This window comes from Hippopotamus amphibius, chromosome 8 (assembly GCF_030028045.1).
Source record: "Hippopotamus amphibius kiboko isolate mHipAmp2 chromosome 8, mHipAmp2.hap2, whole genome shotgun sequence".
Classification (NCBI taxonomy): Eukaryota; Metazoa; Chordata; class Mammalia; order Artiodactyla; family Hippopotamidae; genus Hippopotamus; species Hippopotamus amphibius.
In genome coordinates, this window is record NC_080193.1 from 112,787,421 (window position 1) to 112,814,527 (window position 27,107).

The following is a 27,107-nucleotide window of genomic DNA, read 5'->3' on the forward strand; positions in this document are numbered from 1 at the left end:
TAAGAAATATATTTTTGCTATAATTCTAGATCAAATATAATTCTAGCAGTTATTATCTTAAATGTGAAGGCTTGGACACACAAAATTTTCCAATAGTAGGGTTTCTTTTTTTTCTTTTTTTTTTTTTTTTAATTCTAAGGGTTTTCTAAAACTTTGAGTCTTCTAAGATAAAGCATTTTCCATCAGGATGACTTAAATTAGGATACTTTTAAACTATTGTTAAAATTTGTTGGCTGGTATTAAGTGGCAGTTATAAATGATTCTCTATGGTGAGGAATTCCAGTTTCCTTATTGCTTTTGGGGACTGATTAGATAATTGGAAACTACATTCTTTAAAGCAACTCAGGGTATTAGCTGAAGGGAAAAATACTAAGGCATTCAGTAAAAAATTTTTCTCTGATACTAAAAGCAAAAGCATAAAAGCCATTCTGCCTGTATGTTCCAACATTTTCCAGGGCAGATGTAGAATTAAAATTGGTTTCTCTGAAATACCTTATTTCAAAGACTATACTTTCAGGGATCATTTCTATAGTTTGAAATACCTTATTTCAAAACATCATGTAAATGGAAGAATCCATATTACTTTCTAGAATAGACCTAGCAAATCTGAATACACAAGAGGGGATTGGGTTGATAACAATACAAAAGACGATTGTGGAGCTGTGGTTCTTGTTCTTAAACTTGAATATGCAACCTAGTAATCATATTAATAATCTGAAACTCTTGCCAATATTTTTACTACACTTGTGTTCTGGTCCTCTAATTTTAAAATAATAAATCTAGAAATCTTAAAAAAAAATCCTACCATTTTCCATATTTGTAAAATTGTGTTTTAGGTATAAAACAACTTTAAAATTTAGAGGGTAAAAGATATCATAAGCAGGAAAAAGAAATGTTTCTACATTCTTTCCTTTTTATTCGAGAATCGTGAAAAAGAAGTAGATGATTATTCTCTACATGATGAAATAGATAAGCAAATGTATTCAGTGTTGTTGGTAAATGTGTTTACACTAGAGCTATATATTTTTAAGCCTTTTAGTAGGAGATAACTAAGTTGATGGATCAAACAGTAAGAGTGAAAAGATGTTACCTCCCCGACTGACAACAGTAACAAAGGCACATGAATGGACTCTCCTCGCAATACGTTATTAACTCTTCCCTGGCTGCTCGTCACAAAATTACCAATAATTTTGAATGGCAATTCAACACCAAATCCCATAACAGGTGCTTAATAAATATATTTGAGTGGCAATTCAACACCATATGTTAACTGACAACAAATGACTCTTGAAGACCACATGGGTCATGGAAACAAGCTTCTCAGTCCTTTCTTACCTTTACTGGGGTCCCTCAGGATTACCTTCAAGGCGAACAGAAACACAGAGATATTTCCACACTACCTACTGCCAAGACCTTAACTGTTTTGTAAATACACTACATTTGAATAACCTAGAACCATGAGAAATAATTATGATTAAATTTTTCTCATTAATAACGTTATTGTAGCGGCTTACTCTACCAGGAACTGCGCTAAGTATTTTACACAGATTATCTGCTTTATTCTTCCTAGTAATAAGTACCATTTTCTTCTTCTCCATTTTCCAAAAAGGAAACCAAGGCACAGAGAGATGAAAGTGACACAGACAACAGGGTAGCGGAACAGGATTTGAACCCAAGGTGTCTAAGTTTGGAACTTCAGTGCTTCATTCCTCTACTATACATCCTCATAACAACTATTAAAAGTATTCGGTAATAAACGTAATCATCTAATTTGAGAGGTTTCCGTGATAATGTCAAATAATCCATCAATTTCTTTAAAATGCACATCTTACGACCTTCTTCCCCTCCCTTCTAAATGAGTTCACATCACAAATAACAGCAAGTTCTTCATATGCCCCAAATGACTCTTTACCTTATACTAGTCAATATTCTTAACCTGATTCTGCAACATGAATTTCAAGATTTTTCAGTCTTAGCCCACAAGATGCCCTATTGCAATACATGGCATGTACGGATACGAACAAGAGAAAAATCCTTTCTTCCCAAGAAGTCAGCTGTTCTTTGTACCATGCTGCTTGGCTTGGGGAAATCACATCAGGATGGCTGGGAGAGGTGAGAACTGACAAAGTACTGGGGAACTAGGATTGTTTTGTTTTGTTTTGTTTTTCTTGCTCTGCCACTGACTTGTGCTTACCGAACAAAACATACACATGCTCTCAGCAGTGGTGCACTAAATCAGTGGTGGCAAACCTTTTCCACGGATGGATCAAAGCATACATTTCAATTAGTTCAGGGAACCTCTCAAATGCTGAGATTAAAAAAAGTTTCTGAAAGATCAACAACCTGGTAAAAACCAGTAAGAGACGTCTTCAAAGAAAACACAAGAAAACAAAAAACAAAACGTCCACTGGGCAGGCAATAAAAGGAGTCGTTATGGGCTAAGGTAATGCTACTGTTGTTAAGAGATAAACCTCGGAATCTCAGTGGTTTCACCCATTAGATGTTTTCTTTTCTTGCTCATATAAAGTCCAGTGGTCAAGGGATAAGAAGAGTAGCAGCTCTGCTTTACACAGTCATTCAGGAACCCCGACTGCAGAGACTCTGCCGTCTTCCACACCTGGTCACCCTGGGCACCGACACCCAGCAGAGGATGGCACATGGGAGATGTTATGGGCTGGCTTCGGAAGTGACACATCATTCCTGCTTACGTTCCACTGGGCAGAATCAGACATATGCTCATACCTAACTGCAAGGGAGGCTGGGAAGTGGAGTCTAGTGTGTGTCCATGAAGAAAAAGAAATAGCGGGCGAACAGAAAGCTAGTGTCTCTGCCAAAGTCAGGGCCACCAACAGCAACAGACCTTCCAAAAAGAGTAGAGGACCCCACAAACAGCAATGGACCTAGCAGAAGCTTCATGAACCTTCTGTGTGTCGCAGGAAAGACTTTATACACGACACGCAAAAATCAGCGCTCCCACACCCACGCATGTGCAGCACCGCAAGGATCTCCTTCATTCACTCGCTCAGCAGCACTTACTGAGCACCCAGACCACGTGCCAGAGCCCCTGCTCTGCACTGAGACTGTGACGATGTACAGAACACATCTTTAACTATGACAGGGCTTACAGTCTGGTGGGTGGAAGGGGGCAGGATTTACCTGAAGGAGGAGCAGACTGAGCTCCTTGAGGAGAACAAACATACCAGGACCTGGTACAGGGCTTGAAACATAACCGCAGCTACGGAAAGGAGAGCTGAAATGAAACTAGGTGGGCAGTGGCCTGCGGGCTGGGGTATGAGGAAGAAAGAATTTGTGGATAAAAGGTACCCTGGGTAACAATGGAAAAAAAGTCTCACTCCCATGTATGAGTAAAAATAGAAATGAAGTTTCTATAAGCTTCACCTTGCAAGTGAAAAAAAGAAAGACACGTAAGTTGCTTCAAAAAAAAAGGTCCATCACTAATACAACATTTGGGGGGTTTTTGTGAACTTTACCCTTGGCATACCTTAAAACAGGTTTTAGGAGACCACCACCCCAAACTGCCTGTGTTTAAGGTCAGCACTTAACAACACTATACGCTGTATGCTCAGTTTCCACACAGCAAGCCACACATGAAAATTGCTTTTACAGCAAAGCCAGTAAAAATTTCACTTCCGCAAAGATAACTTTAAAAACACTGTGCAATGACTAGTCATTTATGGCCATGCTTTAATGCATAACTGCAATTTAACCTCTTAGAGTTGAATCTTCTAAATGACATTTTCCCTGATCCTGATTTTTATTATATTATATTTTACTTTTATTGCATATTAGTTAACATTTATTGAAGGCTAACGATGTGCCAGGTAATATGCTAAATACTTCGCACAGATTAGTTTATTTGATGCTCATATCAGCCTATTCTGTAGCACTGAAGTCTAAGAGGCTTAGAGTGGTTAAGCAGCTTGTCTAAAGGACACAGAGCTCACAGACAGGGGAGCTCGTATACAAGACAGTCTAATTCAAGCCTAAGCACTTTATGGTTTCCAGCTTACTGCATATTTTGGTAAGCTGTCTCAAATAATTTATAGAATGAGGTGGGTGGGGACGTGATTAAGTAAATGATTAAAACACACGGATGTTTCTACAAATATGCAATGGATGGCAGGGTGGTACCCTAGGGGAAAAGCTGTCACATTAAAGACTCAACTTTTAAATTTAGTTTTCAGCTTTCCTTCGCATATTTATAAGCCTCTGAGACAGAACTTCCTGTGTTATTCAACAGCCTTAATAATTAGAAAATATCAACTATAGTACATTTTGCAGGGGACTGTGAAATCAAACAACAAGCATTTATAGTACATCTTCCTATGCGCATGCTTCGTTGGAGAATTCAAAAAGTGTAAGGCATTAGTCTTTGCACTTAGGAGTTAAAACTAAGTCAGGAAGTAAAACTAGTACTTGTTAAATAAAATAATTGGGTAACAATTAAGTGCTAAACTGTGTAACATAGTCTATAAGTTTGAGAACAATTCAGAAAAGGAAGAGCTAAGTGTCAGATGCAATTCGCCAGAAAAGGATTCTTGGAGCAAAAGACATTTAAACTGAATTCTATGGAGACAAAATAATTTCTACTTTGAAGAGAGGTTATATGAGGACGTTCAGTAACTGTGAAGCATGGTGGTGACAATAAAGCTGCTCTACTGCAATCTGATAAGAATATTCTGATTTTAAAAAATTTTTAGTATTTATTTATTTGGCTGCGGCAGGTCTCAGTTGCTGCGCGCAGGCTCCAGACCACGCGGGCTCAGTAGTGCGATGCGCGGGCTTAGTCCTCCCGAGGTATGTGGGATCTTAGTTCCCCGACCAGGGATTGAACCTGCGTCCCTGCACTGGAAGGTGGATTCTTAACCACTGGACCACCGGGGAAGTCCCCTGATTAAAAATCAACTTTAACAGTGACATCAATGACTTCTGTATGCCAATTTATCCACTGAAATACTAAGTGCATTTTGTATATCTTATGTATTCATGCAACAAGCTACTTGTGTTTCAAGGGTTAAGTTGGACAGAAAATTTCCAATATGTATGATAACAGATTGGAATCATGGCTAGAATTTCCACTGTCAGATAAGGGCTGCATAGTAATCTTTTCATAATTCCCCCATGTTCTTCCAAAACATGAGAAGAAGGGAAACATGCTTCTCGCTCGGCTGAGCAGGCATACTAAATAAGAGAGTAAAGCTTCATAAATGTCAGTTCAAGCCTTCCTCCTGGTGACATTAAAAAACTATTTTTCATCAAAATCTCAACCCAGATCCAGTGACCAAGCATCCTGCAGCGAAGGATGCAACACAGACCTCATTTTCACCCTTCAGTGCTTGAGCCATTAATTGGAGTACCACAAAAGGACCTCTTTAGTTACAGCAGCCCTGGTCTGGCTTTACTCTCCTTAAATACATTTTAATAGCAAGAATAATTTGGATCACATTCATCTCAAAGTCTTGCAAGGATTCACAACCAACACCCACATAAAAATGAGCATAACAGATTTGACCTTGATTTTTATCAAAAGTGTATACTCCTGATCGCAATCAAGAATATGTTTAAATGCTTCTGGTACAGAAGTAAAGGAGAAAACCTATGGGTTTTTTAAATGGGATCTTTGAAAGAAATATAAACTATCTCACTCCCTCCACTGCACCCAGCAATGCTTTTAGGTACTTAGACCCACTGTCTCTTTTTAAAAATAACTTACAGGCTCCTTATGAGTAGGAAATACATCTTCTGCTCCTTTATAAGATGGCCCCAGTTGCCTACTGAACAACATGTTTGCTGCAAAAGGTGAACTGCTGCAAGAGACACTGGCTACTAAATGTGAGAAAGATCACGCAGAAGAGATATCCTCATAATCCCCAACAGTATCCAACAGTCTTACCTCGATCCTGCAGTAGATACTCACATACCCTCCTTCCTAGGGGCCTAGAGAGGAAGAAGTGTGCTTCATCCCCATCCCACCCACTAATTATTACCAATGTGACCTGAGAAACAAATGCTGAGCTGATGATCAAGAGCTTCAAGGAATGAGGGATAACAAGGAATCCTCCTCCATCATTACAGGCAACCCCGAAGAGGAAGAGATGAGTAGCCGGAGGTGTAGCATAAAGCACATCCCTTTGTCTCTTCCCCTTCAGCTGCTCCACTAGGTGGTACTACCTCTCATGGTATTGTGGGGATGAGGCAAGGGTGAGAGGATGAAGAGCTAGACCTCATCTCTATTTTTTAAGACCTTCTGTATGGCTGCCGGACGGAAAATCAAAGACTGGAAGTGCTGACTCTTCAATGTCACGACCATCAGTGATGACAGACAACCTCCCACTCCCCCACCCTCCACCTCCTAAGGCTGGGTCTTTGGAAATGGTCAGGTAGCAGTTCCGCTCAAGGGATTAAGGGGCATCTATCATGACAGTGGGGCTGTCCTATAATTAAATCATTCTGTGTTTTGTCATCATTTCTTGTTTTACTGCATCCTAAGTAGAGCCGCCTTAAGCACAGGGACTTTAAAGTCATTTGGACAGCCTCGTAAATTTGGAAGAGTCCAGACTGGAAAAACAAACCTGTTCAGTCAGAAGTATGTTTCTATGACACAGGACTTATTCCTCATGGATAATCCACTGTTTTCCATGAGGTGGGCATGGGTCAAACAAAGGCAAGGGAATTTTTGTTGTACAGCCAAAACACGCAGCACTCACTTCTGCCAGGGAATGAAACCATCTCCTCCAGTTTTGGACACAAAGAGCTCTGTGTAACGGGTCACAGAGCTCTCTGTTAGATGAGAAGACGGCACATTTACAGATTCCCCCTTTTCACTTGCTTCAGATCAGTAACTAGCTTCCTACCAGCACAGGGGAAATAAAATGAAACACAGAGGAACACACTGTAGCCCACCAGGGGAAGCAGGGTGACTGCCCTGAGGGGCACATAAGCACATATTATAAAAGTATGTCCTGGGTCAGCAGCTTTGGATGACAAACCCGTTTACTCCTAGCTACGTCCCCCCCCCGCCCCGGTTCCCTGAGATGTCATTCCGCTCTCCATGGCTGTGCTCTGGCACGTGGCTCTTCTCCATGCCAAAGCGTCCGCTTCTCTTTAGGCCCGTGGGTGGAGTCCTAGTCACCCTTCAAAATCCAGCTCATCTGTGATTTCGTTGGGGAATCTTTTAATAATATCTTCATCCTCCCACTCTCCCCTTCACAAAGCTAATCATTCCCTCCATGGAGCTCCTTCTCTGTTATCTGGCATTTTTCTGATTCCATCTAACACACTGGGTAGCAAGTATGGGTTTACACAACTGGCTTCCAGAATAGACAGTGAGGCCTTGAGGCCTAACTTAATATATTGTTTTTTAATTACATTCCCAGCACCTAGCATGCTGCCTGACTCTTGGTGGCTGTTTAACATATCTTTGATAAATTAACAGGAAAAAAGAATTTTTTGTTCTGCAACAGCATTTGTTTTTTTCCGTCTTATAAAATTCCTCTCTTGTTATGTCTTCTTCTTTAACCATTTTTTAAAAAAGCTTCTCCCTTTTGCTCTATTTTCTTAAGACGCTAATGCAAACCATCCTTTTTCATCTACGTCATACTAAATTAAAAGGAGAGAAAAAGGTATATGCATATATTATTACAATAGGTACCAGTATTTTGTGGGTTTTTTTTTTTTTTTGGAACAGTCTGCACACTGTGTCATACCAATAAGCAAAGCAGGTAAGTCAGGCAAGCATCCTGCCTCAGAGAACAGAGTAGGAATTAGAGGTGGCAGACCTAAGAACTATATTGCATATACCTTGTTATTGCACATTTCTTTCCTGCAGTTCACATTTTGTGCTTTGTTTTTGTTAAATGACACAATACTGAGATGTATGCCCCACTTCAAGACTCATCAAGAGTTCTAATTACACAAACAATAATTATTATAAGACCAAATTTCCACTTTCTATATATTTATAAACAAAATCTCTTTTTATCATTTATACAACTGTATCAGACCTGAGAAAAGCACCTTTAAAGTGTGTACATATTTGAATTTTATAATTATAACATGACTATAAATTATGTCTTTCAATTAGAATAGGGTGTTTTCTTTTTCATTGCCACAATGGGCTTTGGTGAGTAAGCCTGCATGTTGTACATTTTGTTTAGATATATAATTGTGAGTCTTTCATCTTAGGTATTATGATAAAGAATTTTGTTGATTGTACTGCATTTGCATCCTCAGCATTAGGGAAAATGATAATAGCAATCTATAAAGCTAATGAAACTGTATATAGTCACAGACTAGCTGGTACAATTGATGATTTAGGAGCCTGGGTGGCCCCAGAAAACCTCAATTCCAGTGATGTTGTCCTGAACCTTTATTTTAATCATAATGCCGATCACCAAATGGTTTGGCTGAACTGCTAACAGAGCTTCTCAGGATACTGTCTGGATTATATGAGCTAATGAATAGAAATCAATGTTTGCACTGCTCTTAAGCCACATGGCAAGAAATTTTTTTCAAAGTTACATGTTGAAGGGAAACAGTCCAGTGAAGCAAAGAGTAGAACTCAGGTCAGGATATTTGAGCAAAGATTTTAAAGGTTCATGGGAAAATAACAGCCTGACTATAAAGCTTTAGTTACAAATCACTAGATGTGATCAAAGGAACTAAAGAAATAAAATAATTATGGCAACTTTTTCTTTTTTTTTTTGCAATAAGTATAGATAACCTACAAAAACACAAAAATCTTTAAAATATAAATCCTTTTATATTTAAAACCACCTTTGGATGTGTACACCTAACAATTGTACCTAAGAGTTTATTGCAGAGTTCCTCTTTCTTTGTTTAATCACAAGGGTGTGGGAAATAATCCAGCTTTGTTTGGCTCAACAAACACAGAACACTCAGAGGAACTGAAGAACCAGCCCCGCTGATGCAACCTCTTCCTTCACAACCACTTCAAACTCATATAAAACTGTGTGTCTGCCCTTCCTTTGTAGAGCCAGATGCTGAAGGCCACTGAACTTTCACGTAGCCATAACTCAGGTAGAAAAATAATTCTAACTCCAACTGTTAACTTACCTTGAAGAACTTCCATGGGGAGAACAGTCCAGGCATTTTCCAGGTAGGAAATATAAATATAGCGAGCCGTGTTGCAGGCCAGGCCAATGTACAGAACCCTGAAAAAAGCAAAGGAAAATAAGTTGAGGCCCTGGTAGTGATACAAAACATGCCAATATCATCTGCCCCAAACATCCATCACCCAGCAGACAGTGTTCCAAACTCAGGAGGGGGCAGGCTAAAGGACAATTAAATTTAACCATGAACTCTTAGGAATAAGAAGACTGCTTCTAACGTAGCTGCTCTCAGGCTTTTCAAAACGCTTGTTAATATAAAAGCGAACATCACCCTTCCTGAAACTTAATTGGTAGCAGAGATGATGCTTTTTTAAGATAGCCTGGGCACACTGCCATCGGTAATGACATTGCTGGCTTCCTTCCAGGTGGCTGTAGGGTAAATATGCCTGGGATTGTGGCTACTTCACTACGATGGGGGAAGGACAGGATAAAAATGAGAAAATGTGAGTATGTGGCCTCACTTGCAATACCCAAGACATCAAGCAGTTTCACAAGGAGACTCTCAAGGTCATTGAAAACTATCATCCAATGATGAATAATAAACTATATGGAAATCAAATACTTTCCTATCAGTTCAATTGATACAAGTTCATTATTTTAAAAAAAAAAAATCCATGATATCACATGGTTACAAAATTGATAAATATATATCAGCCTCTAGCTTTCACCGTCACAATCGCCACCACCTAAGTTACGAGTAAAAACAAAATAAACAAAGGCCTAAAGTGGTGAATCCAAGTATAAGGCTATGATCTCTCTCATTCTCAGCTGGACGGGCTGGTCTGGAAGCAAATGGTGGCTGCTTCTCCTCACAAAACACAACCTGAGGGATTTCTTTTTCTTGGTTGTTTTCCATTTTCTGTTAATTTTCCCAACCTTAATACTTTTCTTGTGTTCTAAACCCAAATGTATGAAATCTAGATGGTAAAAGAAATAAACCAATTTGACAATCAGTGGTATTTTCCTAATCTTGCTCAACTGTATTTTTATACTTAAATCATTCTTATCAACAGTGTTCTCTTTTTCCAACACTGGATCAAGGAAAGGAAATGCTCTGAGGCAACCAGCTGGTATTAACTGCAAATATGGAACAGGAAGAAATATAGGGAAAGACAAGAAAAGCGTTGATTGGGGGTGGGGATGGGACAGGAAATGGCTATTAGAAGGGATTTAGGTGACCTTCAATAATGAAAAGGTCTGGGTTATCATATTCTTTGCACTGATGTTTCTTTTTTACTTCTATGGTTTGAGGAAAAAAGTATGTTTCAAACCTGTTTGATAAAAAGTTTGCTGAACAAACTTGCTATAAATCTATCAACCAAGGTCCCTCTGCTAGGAAACAACAACAAAAAGCCCACAGGTAATTAAAATGCAAAATACACTATACAAACACACAAGTTACACAAATCTGTTTGCTTCCAGGTTTTAAAGCAGCTCTGCTGATGACATCAACTTAGTCTAACTCATGGTCAGCAAACATTTTCTATAAAAGGCCATACCATAAATAGGTCTTGTAGGTCTTTTGCAACTACTCAACTCTGCTGTTGTAGCATAAAAGCAACCATAGACAATACATAAATGAATGAGCGTGGATGGCTGTGTTCCAATAACATTTGAATTATGAACACTGAAATTTAAGTGTCATGTAATTTTCATGTATCACAAAATAGTATCCTTCTTGTGATTTTTTTCAACCACTTGAAAGTACAGAAACCATTCTTAGTTCCTAGGCCCTACAAAACAGGCAGCAGGCCAGATCTGGCCCCTGGCCATAGCTTGCCAACCTCTGACCTAGCTCATTAGTTCTTATTAACTCTGGCTGTACATCAGACTTACTCGGGCAACTGTTAAGAACTACAGATATCAAGGCCCACGCCACTCTCACTTAACGCATCTTAGGACTGAAAGCTCCCCAGGTTACTTAGATACTGAGGGGGAGAACAACTGATCTAGCTCATTCCAAATAGCTCCCAGTAATTCTTGCCCACAATCCCATCATAAAAAGATCTGGTAATACATCTTCTTTGTGTTCATATTGCCTGTCCTGAACCTCTCTTTTGAGCCCACTTCTGAATCAGGGTTACCATGACAACCACTATTCAATCCAGGCCACAGTCCACAGGTCCTGGCCCTAAGTAACCCAGAGCCAGTTGGCCCAGTTTAAGAGATAGGCTGTGCTATGCCTTCAAACCTCTAACCACGTGGACTTCAGCCACTGGAGTCTGTAACTTCTCAGACCCTTAGGTCTCAGATTGCCACCAACAAGCGCAGTGGCTATGGCTTGATATATCTTTCATTTCTTTTCCACATTTCTAATCTCACAACTGATAGTCCTTTGGGACCAAACAGGTGGAAGACACAAAATAAGCAGTATCAAGGACAAGTTACTTCATCTCTTAGAGCCTCAATTTCCTCATATATCAAGTAGACAATAACATCAACTCTGCAGGCTTGCTGTGATAATTGCCACACAGTGAGTTGCCCATAACAAGCACTCAATAAGAGGTATTATTATTACTATTATTATTATTTTAAAGAAAAGTATCCAAATACCCTTCTTTTTTCTGATAAAACTTTTATTCCAGAATTCCAACCATTCTGGGGAAGCTGGGGACAAAAAAATCAGCAAATGTAAAATGATGAACAAAAAGGAAGGCGGCATTTTGGTCTATGAAAAGGGAAAGAAGCAGACACATATTTATTGAATAATCACTGAAAAGTATTGCAGCAACCTAAGAATCTCTTTAATATCTGTAAAGGATAATTAAACTGCCATATTAGTCACTGTTATTGTGAATAATAACACAACAGAGGGGGCTGAACTGTGTTCCCTCTGAAATTCATATGCTGAAGTTCTGAGTCCTAACCTCCAGCACCTCAGAGTGTGGCTGGACATGGACACAGGACCTTTAAAGAGGTAACTAAGGTAAAATGATGTCATTTGGGTGGGCCCTAATCCAACAAGACTGGTGTCCTAATAAGAAGAGATTAGGACAGAGACAGACACAGAGGGAAGACCAGGAGAAGACACTGGAAGACAAGCCAAGGAGAGCAGTCCTCAGAAGACATACATCCTGCCAACACCTTGATCTTGGACATTTAACCTCCAGAATTGTGAGGAAATAACATTACTGTTTTTTTAAGCCATCCAGTCTGTGGTGCTTTGTTATGGCAGCCCTAGCAAACGAATACATGCACACTCGTGAAATTAAGGATTTGCTAATAAAAAGGAATTTATAATCTGTTTTACTAGATCATCTTCTGGACAATCAAATTCTTTATGCTGAATATAGAGCTCATGTTTGGGGTCCTTGAATTTTCCTGAGCATTAAGAGGTCTGGAAGTACAGAAGAATAGTCTGAAAAATGCCTCTCAGTGAGATACAGAGATCTACAGTGAAACAGCCCAGAAACAACATAACTGCTTTCCTACTTCACAACAGGAAGTCAGTAAGTATAAAAGTAGACAAGAAATAAAGACAATTTTAGAACAGGTGGTATAAGAACACAATTGATAAGGAGCAAATGATTCAGCAGAAAACACGACACCATGGAAAACCCAAATCACGCGTCAAACTCCTTGATTCTGTATTTGAGCAAAAGATAATGGTAGGAGGAAAACTAATGAGTTTCTAATTTCTTACAAAACCACAACCCACAGTATTGACAGGATACGTTGATTGGTGATTATCCTATAATAACACTGGTACTCTTTTTTTTTTTTTTCAGAAAGACAGTATTCAAGATAGAGATACAATTAATTGTGAGTCATCCTGCAATTCCTAACAGAGTGTGGGTTAATTACGATGCCCTGCTTTTCTAATTTAAACCATCTACAACATGGCTGAACGTCCCCTGAGAACATTTCTAAACCACAAAGAACATGAGTTTTGCTCAATAAACATTAACTGAGATACCACTATGTACCATACACTCTGCTGAACTAAAGGGGAATAAAAATGAAGAGAAATCCGCCTTACCTTCAAGGAACTTAGTCTAGAGGGGAGACAGGCACAGAAGCAAATAAGTTAAGTACAATACCCTAAGAGGTCTGCACAAAGTGCTCTGACCACACAAAGGAGAGGGCCTTAGCTACCTCTGGGGGTTCCAGGACACCTGGATTAGAAACGGACAAAGGAGGAGGGAAGAGCATCCCAGGCAGAGGGAACACTAGAAAGCTTAACCATAACCTCTAGCATTTGCAGGCACAGAGGGTATTTGAAAGATATAAGAAGGATCAACGTCTAAGGATTTATGAAGAGATGAGTGAACTTTTCAAGCCCAGATCCAATCTGGAAATTATTCTCTATTCCAGAGACAATACAGGTTATAAGCAGCAGAGAAAGACTTAAGTAGGATTACCCTACAACGCTCTCAGATGAAGGAGACAAAAGAGCAACACCACGCAAAGAGAACCCATTCTCTGCCGAACGAGTCACTGGCAGCAAGCATGTTGCGAAGCCTCTCATGGAGAAATAGAAAATTCCTCAAAAAGAAAAAACACTGGACGAAAACAAAATACCCTGGGTAAGGATAGTTTTTATCAACCAGACGTGGAGTATTTGCAGATGGAGACTGAACACATGCTCAACCAGTGGTACAAGCCCTCAGACAAAGACGCAGTGTTCCAACACAAACAAGTGTTGTTCCGGGGCTGGGCGGAGATGAGGACAGACTAGCAACAAACCAGGATTCAGAAAGTAACATTTTGACAGGTTACAGACCATTGGGACAATGTCCTCCGCTACACCTAGCTAGAGTTTCATTGGAACACCAGTTCCTAATGGGAAAGAAGTGGTCACTAGTACCAGATACTTGGAGCACAGTCTACTGTTTGCCACATCTATGAATCAGCTTAGGTTTTCTGTATGGTAAACAGTACATGGGCTCACCCTTAGGCTGGGTTCCATCATTCCCAGATCATCCTTTTATGGTCTATATAAACTTGCCAGTAAAAAAAAAAAAAAAAAAATTCCTTCAGATACTATTACAGATGTCTTTCTAGAGCAGGCAGACATCAGCTGCTAATTAAGATCAGGATTCTGGTGCTTAATACAAGCGTTCAGTGTAAGCAGTGCCCTCCTCCCCAAGAATGAAGCTTATTTTCAGCATCATCACCGATTCATACCGACAACCTTACAGTAAGATGATGCTTGCGACTGTCAGCTTTAAAAGGTAGGAAAATATAAATCCAAACTGTTTAGAAAATAACTAAAAGAGGAGGTTTAAGCCTTGAAGAGTTAAATTTTAGTCTAGAAAGTTCCTGTTTTCTCATACCAAGCCCCCTCCTCCCAACCAACCTCCATGATGTAATGTCACTGTGGGTGTCCTCCCAGAATTTCTCTGCTCCTACCTAGCAGAATAGGGTTTTACTGTCACTGTCTGGAATCTTTTGTCCTGCTTCCCCTTTCTTGTCCTCTGTACCCTGCGTCCCATACCCAGGGCTGGCTGGCTTGATCGGATCCTAGCTGGCATTCCTTGGAATTCCCACCTTAAGCAGGAAGCCCAAGCTACCATCACAGGACAATTCTCATGCCACAGTGGTAGCAAAAACAACCAGACAGAGAGTGAAGACATGACCAAAAGTCAAAGACCTGAGCAACAGGTGGCAGGAGCTTCCACACCTCATGCCCAGTGCTTACCTAGAAGTGACAGAGCTGATGACACACCTCTTCCTTCTTCCGACAAGACTCGGGCACTGGTAGCTCTGACTGTGAGAGTCCTATCCTTGAAAGGGCTCATCCCTTCTAAGAAACCTTCTCAAATGTCCCCAGGTATAACTGATCCTATCTCAACCTGTTCCTCTGTTATACTCTTTGTTTCCATTAGAGTACTTGCCAAAGTCTACACACAGTTACACACAGAAGACTGCGAGTTCCTGGGAGGCAAGGACTGTTCCTTTTGCACCTTGTACTCAAAAGGAGCCTGCTTGCTCAAATGCTCAGTGAATTACAGTAAAGTAACTGAATATAATCTTACGTAAATGGATAAAACATGAGGACAAAAAGAAGCACTATTCTCATGAAAACAGTGTTTCTCGCAGGGCCACTATCATTTTGGATGGTATCATTCTTTATCATATGGGACCCACCCATTCACCCCAGGGATGTTGAGGATCCTGGCCCTTGGGTGCAAAATGTCAGTCTCTGAAAAAACGAAAATGCACCCTTGCACATTTCTAAACACCTCCTATTGGGAACCACTAGATAAGTCCCTTAAAACAAAGGCTTTCTGGTCACTGTGTCATAAAATATTGTGTGTGTGTGTGTGTCCATATTTAAGTTATATTCATATACAAACAAATCTAGAAGAAGGCAGACACCAAACCATGATCCATGGTTATCTTGGAGACTTGGGATTACAGACCATTCATTGTCTAAGGAGTATATTTCTGTAGATTTTGAGTTTGTATAGTGAGCTCTGTACTTTTTTGATAATCATATAAAAATGAAGATTTAAAAGATGGGGAAAAAACTGTCAAATCAGGCATGGGAAAGCAACCATTAAAAACTTAGGTTAAAATAAAAAAAAAACAATAGAATTCTGTACTCAGATTGTTTTTAAAGTATCTTTATGTCTGTGTCACACACTAAAGAAACCAAAACTGATGGAAATCATAAACCCCAATAACAGAATCGTTTTCAAGGAAAAGGTTTGGCCCTACAACAAAAGATTAGCAAATGTTTTTATATTTTTGTGTTTTAAAACGTATAAGCTGTGGGGACTTTCCTGGTGGCACAGTGGTTAAGAATCTGCCTGCCAATGCAGAGGACATGAGCTCGAGCCCTGGTCCAGGAAGATTCCACGTGCTGCGGAGCAACTAAGCCCGTGAGCCACAACTACGGAGCCTGTGCTCTAGAGCCCGCAAGCCACAACTACTGAGCCTGTGTGCCACAACTATGGAAGCCCACACACCTAGAGCCTGTGCTCCACAGCAAGAAAAGCCACCGCAATGAGAAGCCCACGCACCACAACGAAGAGTAGAGTGGCCCCCACCTGATGCAACTAGAGAAAGCCCGTGGGCAGCAACAGACCCAACGCAGCCAATAAATAAATAAATAAATAAAATTTTTTAAAAAAATGTATAAGCTGTGACTATGTTCCATTTTATCATTAATTCACCAACCACTAGCTACTTGACGCTGTCACCTAAAGCGAGCTGAGAGTCACTGCAGAATAGTAAGTACAACATTCTAATCCTCACGTCAGAGAAGAAGAGTTACATATACACGTATGCACTTACGTGTGAAGAGATTATCTCTGGAAGAAGACACTAGACCCTCATATCACTGATGGGTTCTGCCAGGGGTGGGGGTGAGGGGGGTGGGACTGTGGGACTGTCCCAAGGGTGGGAGAGATACTTTACTGGATATCTTTTAGTATTCTTGAATCTCTTCCCATGTGTATACCTATTTTCTCAAAGAATAGAGATCAGTCACTGTGTTTTATGTCACTATAAATAGGCACAGTAAATGATGTATGATGTTTGACTCATGGTTCTCCAACCTGAAGGGATCATTTTATGAGTTTCTACTTTGGTTTAAAAACAATACAACATCCTAGCTTAATTAATATTTTATATTATTTCTATCTTCTGAATCTATTATGAGATTGGGTGTAAGTCAAAGAGTCACACAAACAGTTAAGAAAGGCACATGAAATACTCAGTACTGCCATGGTCATGTTCTTGCTAGACAAAGAAAATCAGCAGTCCGTAGAGATAAACTTAAGAAAAGTATTCATTTGCTTTAGGAGCCACTTGGATCATCAGAAAGTAGTATATGTAATACAATGGGAACCTGTGAATCAAAACTGCTAACAAGAAAAAAGATCCTATTATAAAACATCTCCTCCGGTAGCCTATCTGGCACAGTGCTCTGCCTAGCTCTCTGTCCTCTGGCCACATGAATTCACAATGGACCCACTGGGCCACTGTCCTCACCCATCCCTACCTGTGACCTGATGTCCTACTCCTCCTTCAGATCCCACTCAGCTCCTTATATGTGATCACAGCATCACGTGCTTCTCCTCATAACCCTTATCTCAGCTGTAACTGTACAGCAACAATCTGACTATATGCTCCACGCAGGGTGGTGTCTATGTCATATTATGTTGACTCAAGATTTATCTCCTGTGCTTGACACACAGCAGGCACTCAATAAATACTCATGGACTAGAGGGAAAATATAAGTATTTTAAATAGAACATCACACAACAAATATTAATTGAACATACTCTGTGCTAAGTGCCAGGCATATGGTAGTGAACAAAGTATAAATGTAAACTATGCACATACTACACTTGTAATTATATGTGTATGCAGGCACTATTATACTGGTAATTATATATGCATACTTGTAATTTTATATATATATGTATAATAAAATACTTGATCATGGTATAGGAATAAGTGATGGATATGTGAAAGAATGAAATGACTTATAAAAGAGGCCTAGAATAGGATAATAAAAAAAAAATGGATGTCCACATTTGGCAATATTTTTGATTAATGTTAACAGACTATGCTTGAAGATAAATATTCAGTCATTTATGTGGACAAACAATAGTTCAATGAATAGCTGACTATAGCTTTTTGGGGGCATCCTGAAGCACCATTCAACAGATCCTCAACACGTTCGCAAGCAGATAACAAGGATCTTGGGTACCCACAGGCCTATCTCACCAGAGTAAGAATTAACACATAAGCAACAAAGCTCAAAGAGTCAGTGGCATTGCCATACCAACCACAGCATAGCCACGGGGATCGCCAATAGAGACCCTGGAAGCCACCAAGCCACCAAGCTTCTATCGCCAAACAGATGTAGCTGGTCACTGGCCCATCTCTGTAGAACAGAGTATAAGAACCATGCTGTGTATCAAAAGAGTAAATGGGGGAGAAAGAATATTCATTTAGCTGTGTATGTTTTCTGCAGCTACTAATATTTCCTTCTATTTTTTCTGCTAGAAAAAGAAAAGGTAAAAGTGAGGTCTCAGTTTCTGCTGGTCTTAAGTCATTCTTTATTTTGCTGCCTTCACATCTTTCCTCTCCAAATGACTGATAAGCTAAGAGTATACTAATGGTAACCATCAGCCAGGCCAAGGTGCTGGTTCCTGGCCATGTTTACATTTCTCCACTGCTCTTTCAGTTCACCTGTCTACCTTTTCTTAGCCTGTGTATAGCTCTAGGCAGAAAAATAAGTATGTTTAAAGCAAAACAGAATCCTGATTAATGGAACCAACCACTTGAAAGATACAGTATACTGTTTTATTGTTATACTTTCTATTTGGCTAAAAGGCAAATGACCATACACACATACATTATACACACACACTCACATATACCATGATTTTTTTTTAAATTTTTCTATGAGATGGCCTGAGGTATACATAAAATACAAATTCTATAATTTCCAGATCAGAATCATTGACATTTGCCATAGCAATTATTTTGAAAAAGGCCTCAAGAGTTTTAGTTGAGCCTAAGCTAAATTTGAGGGAACTAAACAAGTTCATCACAATTCAGACTGAACGACCATCATGACCAAGCCAAAACGACACAATAATCCTACCGTTCTTGACTTTGGCCAGACCACAGCAGGAAGTGGGTACAATTAGGAGATCACTGACAAAAAAAAAAAAAAGTAAGAAAGAAAATAAAAGAAAAGAAAAGGAAAAAAAAGGAGTCTGAAGAATAAAAGTGGAGAGTCTGGGATGAGATGTTCTGGGGAAAATCCCTGAAGGAATTAGAGAAGCAAAGTTGTAGAAGGGACATTCAAATATGTGAAGTGCTTTTCTGCTGAACAGGGAATGGGCTGTGTTAGCCCAAAGTCATACCTGTGAACAGTCAGTACAACAGATATTGTTTTAGCTGCTAAGCAGAAACTAAGGGAATGCAGCATTCTCTCTTTTCAGCTGGACTTGATCCTGGAAGATGTGGACCTGCCTGGCACCTCTGGTGTAAGCCTAGAAATGAAGTCTACCCTACAGGCGACAGAGCTAGTAGATGGAGAGACCAGGCTCTGATCACACCATGTGAGACCTGGTTAAAGCCACACCTAAGGCCATTTGCTAGACTTTTCAGTTAGACCATACAATCCTTGTTTTGCGTGAGCCACTTTGGGAAAGGTTTTCTGCCACCTCAAGTGAAAGCATACTAAGTGACACAAGATCTTAGCTATCCTGCAGGTGGCAAGTTCCACATTACTGGAAGGGGCCAAACAGAGGCTCAGTAACCATCTGCCAAGGATTAGAGGGAAGTGACCCGAACTGGGATGAAGCTAGGCCTGCCTGACTGTATTATTTTGCTAGGGCTACCGTAACAAATACCCCAGACTGGGTGGCTTAAACAACAGAACTTACGTTCTTATAATTCTGTAGGCTCTAAGTCTGAGATGAAAGTCTTGGCAGGATTAGTTTCTTCTGAGGCTTCTCTCTTTGGTTTGTAGATGGCTAACTTCTCCCGGTGTCCTCCCATGGTCTTCCTTCTGCATGTGTCTGTGTCCCCATCTCCTCTTCTCATTAGACATCAGGCATACTGGGCTAGGGGTCTAGCCTATTAACCTCGTTTTAATTTACATCTTTATACACCCTATCTCCCAATGCAGTCACATTCTGAGGTACTGGGGCTTAGGAGTTCAACTTATGAATTTTCAGGGCACACAATTCAGCTCACAAAAATGATCTCCAAGGCTACGAACAACTCCAACATGAAACAAAATTTAGCAAAGAGTGCCAGTTTGTTTTACTCAAGAGCCATCTACTCTGTGGACCAGAAATAGAGCCTGTGATACCAGTGGCAGCTTCTTTGGGCCTCTAAAGTCAGAGTGAGTCTGCACTCTTAGAGGAGGACTGTTGGCATTTTATACAACCCAATCTGACTGTATTTACTCATATACTTTATCTAGGCGATTGTTATTTACTTTCCCAGTGGTTGATGTAAAATGAAAGGTTTTGACAAACAGTGCTAATTAATGCGTTTTCACAAGAGAAGGCATGGTGGGGCCTACGCTGCCCCTGGGCTGAAGTGGGGGGGACCCAGGGCACAGGCATTCTGGAAGCGGACTTTTCTCAGGAATGGTCCTAACTGCCTTGGTTATACTACAGGGGTTTTGAAAAGTTCAAATAAGTATGTCAAGAAAAACTGCAAGACACTGTGTAAATGTGTAAGCTACCATTAAATACCATGCAAATATTTCACCAAGAGCAGCCAAGTCTTTTACAAATTCTGTCTGAGCCTGCACATGGAGAAATGTCTAACGTTCAGGGTTTAACTTCCTTTCAAGTCAACTGGCATTGGAGAAGCAAAATTCTCTATACAGATCCCAGTGACTGCTATCATAACTCACATCCCCTACCACCAGCTAGACTGTCTGTTGTCATGGCATGGCCTGGATGAGCTGGCATGAATGGCTTTGTGTACACTGCTGACCTATCAGCAAAAACCATTCAAAGCCTGAGTCCTTGGAGGGATGGGCAGGGAGGGGTGAGATCTGATGTGTGGTTTTTCACATATTGAAACCAAGCAAAGTAAAAAGTTAGATTATCAGAGTCAGAACTAAACAGACACAACATCAAGTCCAACCCTCTTATTTTATAGACAAGGAAATAGAGGTCCAGAGAGGTAGAATGGGGTCACGGTTAATAGGTCAGTGAAGGTCAAGGTCCCTGACCCCTTGCCCCACAGCTCTTCTGGGAGGTAATAACAATGTGCTGTGTTCCTACTCCAAGGTCCCTGCATGAAGTCAAATCTAGACTTGGGCTTAAGGAAACGCCTCTGGGTTGGACCAGTGGAGACAAGGATTGGCCATGTTAGCAGTTATGCTTCTGGTAGCAGCTGTGCACTTGGACGAGGGAAGCTGGGTGTATGTTTGAGTTGACTTTAGAAAATGGTTCACATTTTAAACTTCAATGAATCGTTAGTAGGAATGAGGTAAGAGGAAAGTAGAAAAACAAATGCCACTGAACAGCTGTCCAATATCCTGGATCACAAAAGAAAAATTTACCCAGGAGCAAAATTTTCTTTTCTGAGATGAAATGGACCCAATGACCATTTCTACTGAGGTAGCCCCAGAGACCTCAGGTTTCAATGTTGTGGCAGGACCCAGGGTGTGAGCCAGGATTTCTGCCTCCACCTGTGGGCTAGACAAGGGCTGCTTTAAGCAAGCAGATTTTGAAATCCAATAATCAGAAGTTGACTGTATGGCGTGGGTTGGGTAAGGCGCAGAAACTATGAGGGGTGCATACCCCCGACCCCGACCCCTGACCCCACACACAGTGAACAGGACTGTGAGAAAAGAACAGAGACAGGCGCTCCAGGAGGCTACGTCTCGGGTAGATCCGACCACATGCACAGGCTCTGTTCACCACTCCTGCACGTCTCTTAGATGAGCCTGGGAAGTCTCCAAGATGGGCTCACCCCACGGAAACAGGAGGGAAGGAGGCAGGGCACAACCTCTGAATGAATGACATAGCCTGAGGACATAACATAAACCGATTAGAACCAAATGGGTCCAAGAAGGCGGACACGTCAACTTCCAGGCGCCATGACAGTTCCAAGGCTGAACACGAAGATCAAAAAGTGGGTGGTGGCCCAATTCTGGAATACTCAGCCCACTCATTAGCCTATGAAATCACCCACCCTCGCAAAAACTGACAACCCTCATACCCTGATGCCTTTCTCACCTTCTGAGATGGCCCACACTCTGTCTGTGGAGTGTGTTTCTCTCTAAATAATCTTTAAACTTCTTACCTATCACTTTGTTTCTCACTGAATTCTTTCTGTGATGAGACATCAAGAACCTGAGCTTCACTAAGTCCTGAAACCAGGTGTGTGATCTCAGTTGGAAGATCTTGGGTTTTGGCCGGGTTTGAGTCCCAGCCACGTGGGTTCGAGTCCCAATCTGAGTTTAACTGGGTTCGAGTCCAGGCACGTGGGTTCAAGTCCCAATCTGAGGGGCAGGGTTTCACCACCAAGGGCACTTAACGGCGCCCCGACCTCCTCCATTCCCCCATTCCTCAGGTGGCTCCACAGAACCCACTGGGAAGAGTCTTAACTACTCCAGCAACACTGGGTTTTGGGTCATCTCCCTCTCTTCCTCTCTTTCTTGTACTTTCACATCCAGACTTAATTCAATGTGATCCCAATTCATAATGCAAAACACCTTCCCTGAAGTGACAATGAACTTCTGGATTTTTCAGGTCAGGAAAAAATAGTGCAAATACAATTACAATAAGCCTCAAACTTGTCAACTAATAAATTCCTATGACTATAAATTTTGCCCTGTTCTTTTTTAAAACAGGGAACTTAACTGAAGAGTAGATGTTGTTCAAGCCACATCTATCCCCTCTTTTTCTGGCATTCAGGAAAAAGAGCATCAACTTCAGTGGTCTTGAGCCCTCTGCTTGCTGCAGGCCCCTCCCCATGCCCATCCCCCACACTAACAGTTCCGTAATAATTCTCCAGTTCTTTAGCATTTTCCCCTCTTAGTATCTGACCTATTCCTGCCAGTAATTTCTGAAGTAATAAGGCAAGAGTTATCATTAATTCTATTTTATAGCTGAAGAAAGGTTCATAAGCCCTGAAAGGTTAATAACCAAGTTGCCAGGGTCATGCAGCTAAACAAACCACAGAATCAAGACTCAACCTAGGTCTCCTGCCCTCAAATCCCAGGCCCTTTCCATAGTCAGCAGAGCCCTCTCCACCATGAGCGTAAGACTTTGAGGAAAACTGAGGGAAATTTAAAAGGTGCTCTTTTTCACACACAAAACATTGATGACCATTCTACCTTAAAAACCTTGTTTCACAGAGATCTGTTATAAGCTTCTACCTGTACCTGAAACAAAATGTTAGGTTTCTAACAAAACCTCATTAACAGTACCAAGAATAACTTAATTAATAGTAATAACTTAATTGATAGTAATGAAAGCATAATAGTAATTAATGGTAACTTGATTAAGAGTAATGAAATAGCAATCATACTAGTCTTCATCTGCTTTGATGAACACCGACATTACTGTCTGATCAACTGAAAAGAGCACGGGCGTTATCAGCCACAGTGCGATCTCTTATAAGGGCAGTAATCCCATTATGAGGGCCCTGTGCTCATGACCTCATCTAACTTTACTTCTCAGAGGTCCCAAGTGCAAATAAAATTACACTGGGGGGTTAGGGCTTCGATATATGAATTTGGGGGGGACACAATTCAGTCCATAGAAACCCACTTCTCTACCCTAATACCCACACTCTCTAACACAATTAAGAACAGACCCTGGGGCTCCACAAACCCTGACTGCAGGTTCTCAGAGGCTCCACCCCAGGCCCCTTGGGAGTCAATGTGGTTTTTTGCAAAACGGAGGATGTCAGGCTCTCATCAAACCACTTGTAAAACAAATATAAGAAAAAACTTAACTGTTTTGCAAGGTGGCTGTAATCAAAATATTGACGAAAACTGTACAAATTATAAAGCCTACAATAATATCATTTCCTTTTATTTTTATTAGTGACCTAGAAATTGCAAATGGAAACAATGATTTTCTAATTTAGCCTAACTAGGACACTGAGTGTAAAATTTTGTTCCCTATAAAAGATACAAGAATCTTCTTTGTATAATAAAGTATATTCCAGCTATGAGTAGCATTCCTGAGGTAAGGCAATAAAAAAATCCTACACTCAGGCATTTGTGTTAAAAATAACAATAATTGATTTGTTTGCTGGTCTAGTCTTGGTTTGTTTCCTTTCTCGGTTTAACTGCACCTAACAGATAAGCACTAGGGACAGAAAATCACACCTAAGCCATTAGGCTCTTTTGGGCATCATAGTCCCTCTGGTTCTGTGTTTCTCCAGACCCACAGAAATGCAGGGGCCACAGTCCTAAGGGTGAATGGAAGCTCACTCTAGGATGAAGGCCTTGAGTTATGAATGAATAACATTAAGAGAATTTTAAAGATACAGCCATGAAGACTTCATGTTCTGACTTTAGAATATAATTTTCATTCCCATCTTAGAAGCACTGAATTTGTCACTTCCCAAAAGACCTGTTCTAAAGCACTGCTTCCAGAAGTAACACTGAAAGCAACATGCTTCTTGTTTGAGGTAGACGATTTCCCCAAATAGATTTACTAGCTGAAGGGAAGGAAAGGGAGCAGAGTAGAGGAGGAAGATGGTTACAGAAGCCTCAGATCATGGGATGGACCTAGCTGTTCTACCTACATGCCAATGTTTCACACAGACATCTCTAGCCTCATCCTCTCTCCCAAGATCTAGACATATAAATACAACTTCCCAATGGGCATCTCCATCATCTCATAGAATTTCCACAAGTCCCACACTCCAGAACAGATACCCTTTCCTGGGTTCCCTTGCTTGGTGAGCAGCACCACCACCCATCTGGTATCCAGTTCATAAGATAACTCTTTCCCATTCCACCTACACTAAGCCCTGCCCAAAAGAACTCTCAGTTTTATTTGCTCTACTCTATTCCAACTCCCAATGTCTGATATGCCTAAATTAACACGTCTGTAGCACCCAGCTTTTTGGTTTATGGCCATCCACCCCCTACCAGAACGTGAACTCCATGAAAGAGGGACCTTGTCTGCCTTGTTCAGCACTGTATCCCAACAACAGAACCTGGTCATTTAATAAAGTCCTCTTTAAAGAAATACTGAATGAACACAATTCTTAGTTATGAATTAACTCTTTCTATATGATACCCAGTCATCATTAAAAACAGTCTTTGCCACTTATATTCGGTGTGAGTTGGTTTAATCACATTACTCTCTTCTTAACACTGCTGGAGGGTGGCTAATCTGGAGGAATGAGAGTTTCATTGGGGGTAAAAGGGATAATTTGAGAGAATGGGGCATTTTAAAGGAATGGAGATGTTACCAGGAAGACACAGGAGGGTACTTGCGGCAGGTGAAAAAGTCGTACCAGCCACTGGTCACTCAGAGCAGAAAAGAGTAAGATGAAGAGGTGAGACTGGGTTGCATAAAGGGACAAAATGCTGGCCAATCTAAGTGTATGTGCCTATGAATCTATCATGTCGCTGAGAACACAGGCTTTGGAGTCTGAGTGGCTTGGTTTTTAATCCTCCCTCTGCTATCGACTAGCTGTGTCACCATGGGCAACTTATTTTACCACTCCGAACCTCCCCTCTCTAAAACGGACGCAGCAATGCCTAACTCACAAGGCTGTGACAAGGATAAAAGGAGGGCCTGAAGGTAAAGCATTCAGCACAGCGCCTTGGTAAGCACTTGTATGTATATGTGCTGAAACAGCAGTATAACAACCACTATTATTTTTATTAATAACAATATATCCTATTATTAATATTATACTGTAATTATATTTTTTGTTAAGGTTGTAACTTTTTAATTTAAAATTTTTATTTTTTGTTTATCCTCTAGCGTCTATGGCTATTCTGAAATTTTGAAGTTGCTAAAACAAACAAACAAACAAAAAACCCTCCATCTGGGATTGGTGGAAGGCACTAAATCAGCAAAGGGCATGCATGAGTCACCAGCTTAAGACTCAAGCGAAAAAGAACAATTCATAATTTCTCTGAAACTCAGAGAATGAAGTAAAACAATACTAAACACTCCTCCACCCATGTAAGTGTTTTAAAGAAACATCAAAGTAGAAATCTGTTCATGTCACCTCTTGCCCGAAGTCACCAATGGCTTCCACTTCTCTTAGAAAAACACTCTCTCAGGGTGACCTGGAGGCCGTGCATGAGTCCTGCACACCACTCTGACTTCTATTATTCTTCACACTTGTGGTTTCTTCATCGTCACTGGGTGGCTTCTGTTCAAATGCCACTCTGCTCAGATGTCTCTTCCCCGGAGAGAGCCTCCCGGCTGACTCAAGCTGAAACAGTCACCTCTCCTCGGTCCTGCATGAATTTCGCCACGTATCACTCATCATTATCAGAAATGAAATCCCCTGTTTACTGTTTACTGTCTACCCCAATAGAAGGTTAGTCGCACAAGGACTGGCCTTTGTCTATCTTATTACACATTCCGTATATCCCCAGGACCCAGAAAAATGCCTGTCGCCTAGTGTTTGCTTAATAAACTATTTGTTGAAGGAATGAATTAATAATAACAATAATACTGGGTTGGCCAAAAAGTCCTTTGGTCAACCCAATGTCTTCCATGACATCTTATGGAAAAACCCAAACAAACTTTCTGGCCAACCCAATAATACTACCTATTGTTTACAACTGAGCACTTACGATGTGCTATGCATTATCTCATTAATCTTAACAATGCTATGAAGTTAGATACAAATATTGCCACCGTTTTACAAATGAGGAGCCTGAGGCTTAACAAAGCTAAACTGCTGACTTACCCAAGGACAGACATACAGTGAGTGTGGGATTTGAACCTAGGTAAAATGCACACATGTGCACACAGACACGCACACGCAAACATGTGTGCACTCTTTACAGGTGAACTGGCAAAGAGAAGAATACAAGAAAACAGGATAGCCTCCAGACTACCCAACACTCCCACCAGGGCTTGGGAAGATGACCAGAGTCAAAGCTGGAACAGCTTCCTGCTCTTATTCATTCCCCTAAATGGAGTGAAATGCTTGGCCAACATCCACAGTTATAAGCCAGGACCATGCCAACCCTCCAACGCTGAGGAGTCCTCACCGTGTCAGCAGTCCACAACACACAGTTGCATGGTCCAAAGATGTGGTCCCCAGACAAACATAACCTAACATTGATTCTTTCTGAAAATGTCTGAGCTTCCATCTACACGTTATCTTTTTAAAGGAAAGAAGTTAACAAGTTCCTGTTTGTTGGCCTACAGATTACTATTCAAAGATGTTGTTGTCAACAGAGAAAAGGCAAAAAAAAAGATGATTAACACTTGAGAATAAGAATGGAGTGGTATCCTTCCTTCCAGCTGGAAAGTTTTTGGAGGGGTATGCGATGAAGTAAATTCTAAGAAA

The 27,107-nt window shown here is 40.7% G+C and overlaps 1 protein-coding gene across 3 annotated transcripts in view; it reads right to left on the reverse strand.

Moving 5' to 3' along the window:
- MFSD6 (major facilitator superfamily domain containing 6) overlaps positions 1 to 27,107 on the reverse strand; it is a 75,490-nt gene that overhangs the window by 11,597 nt on the left and 36,786 nt on the right. For all 3 annotated transcript variants that reach the window (XM_057746369.1, XM_057746370.1, XM_057746372.1), the window contains one exon: positions 9,097 to 9,194. In XM_057746369.1, coding sequence (XP_057602352.1) covers positions 9,097 to 9,194 — 98 coding nt within the window. The remainder of the gene's footprint in view (positions 1 to 9,096; positions 9,195 to 27,107) is intronic.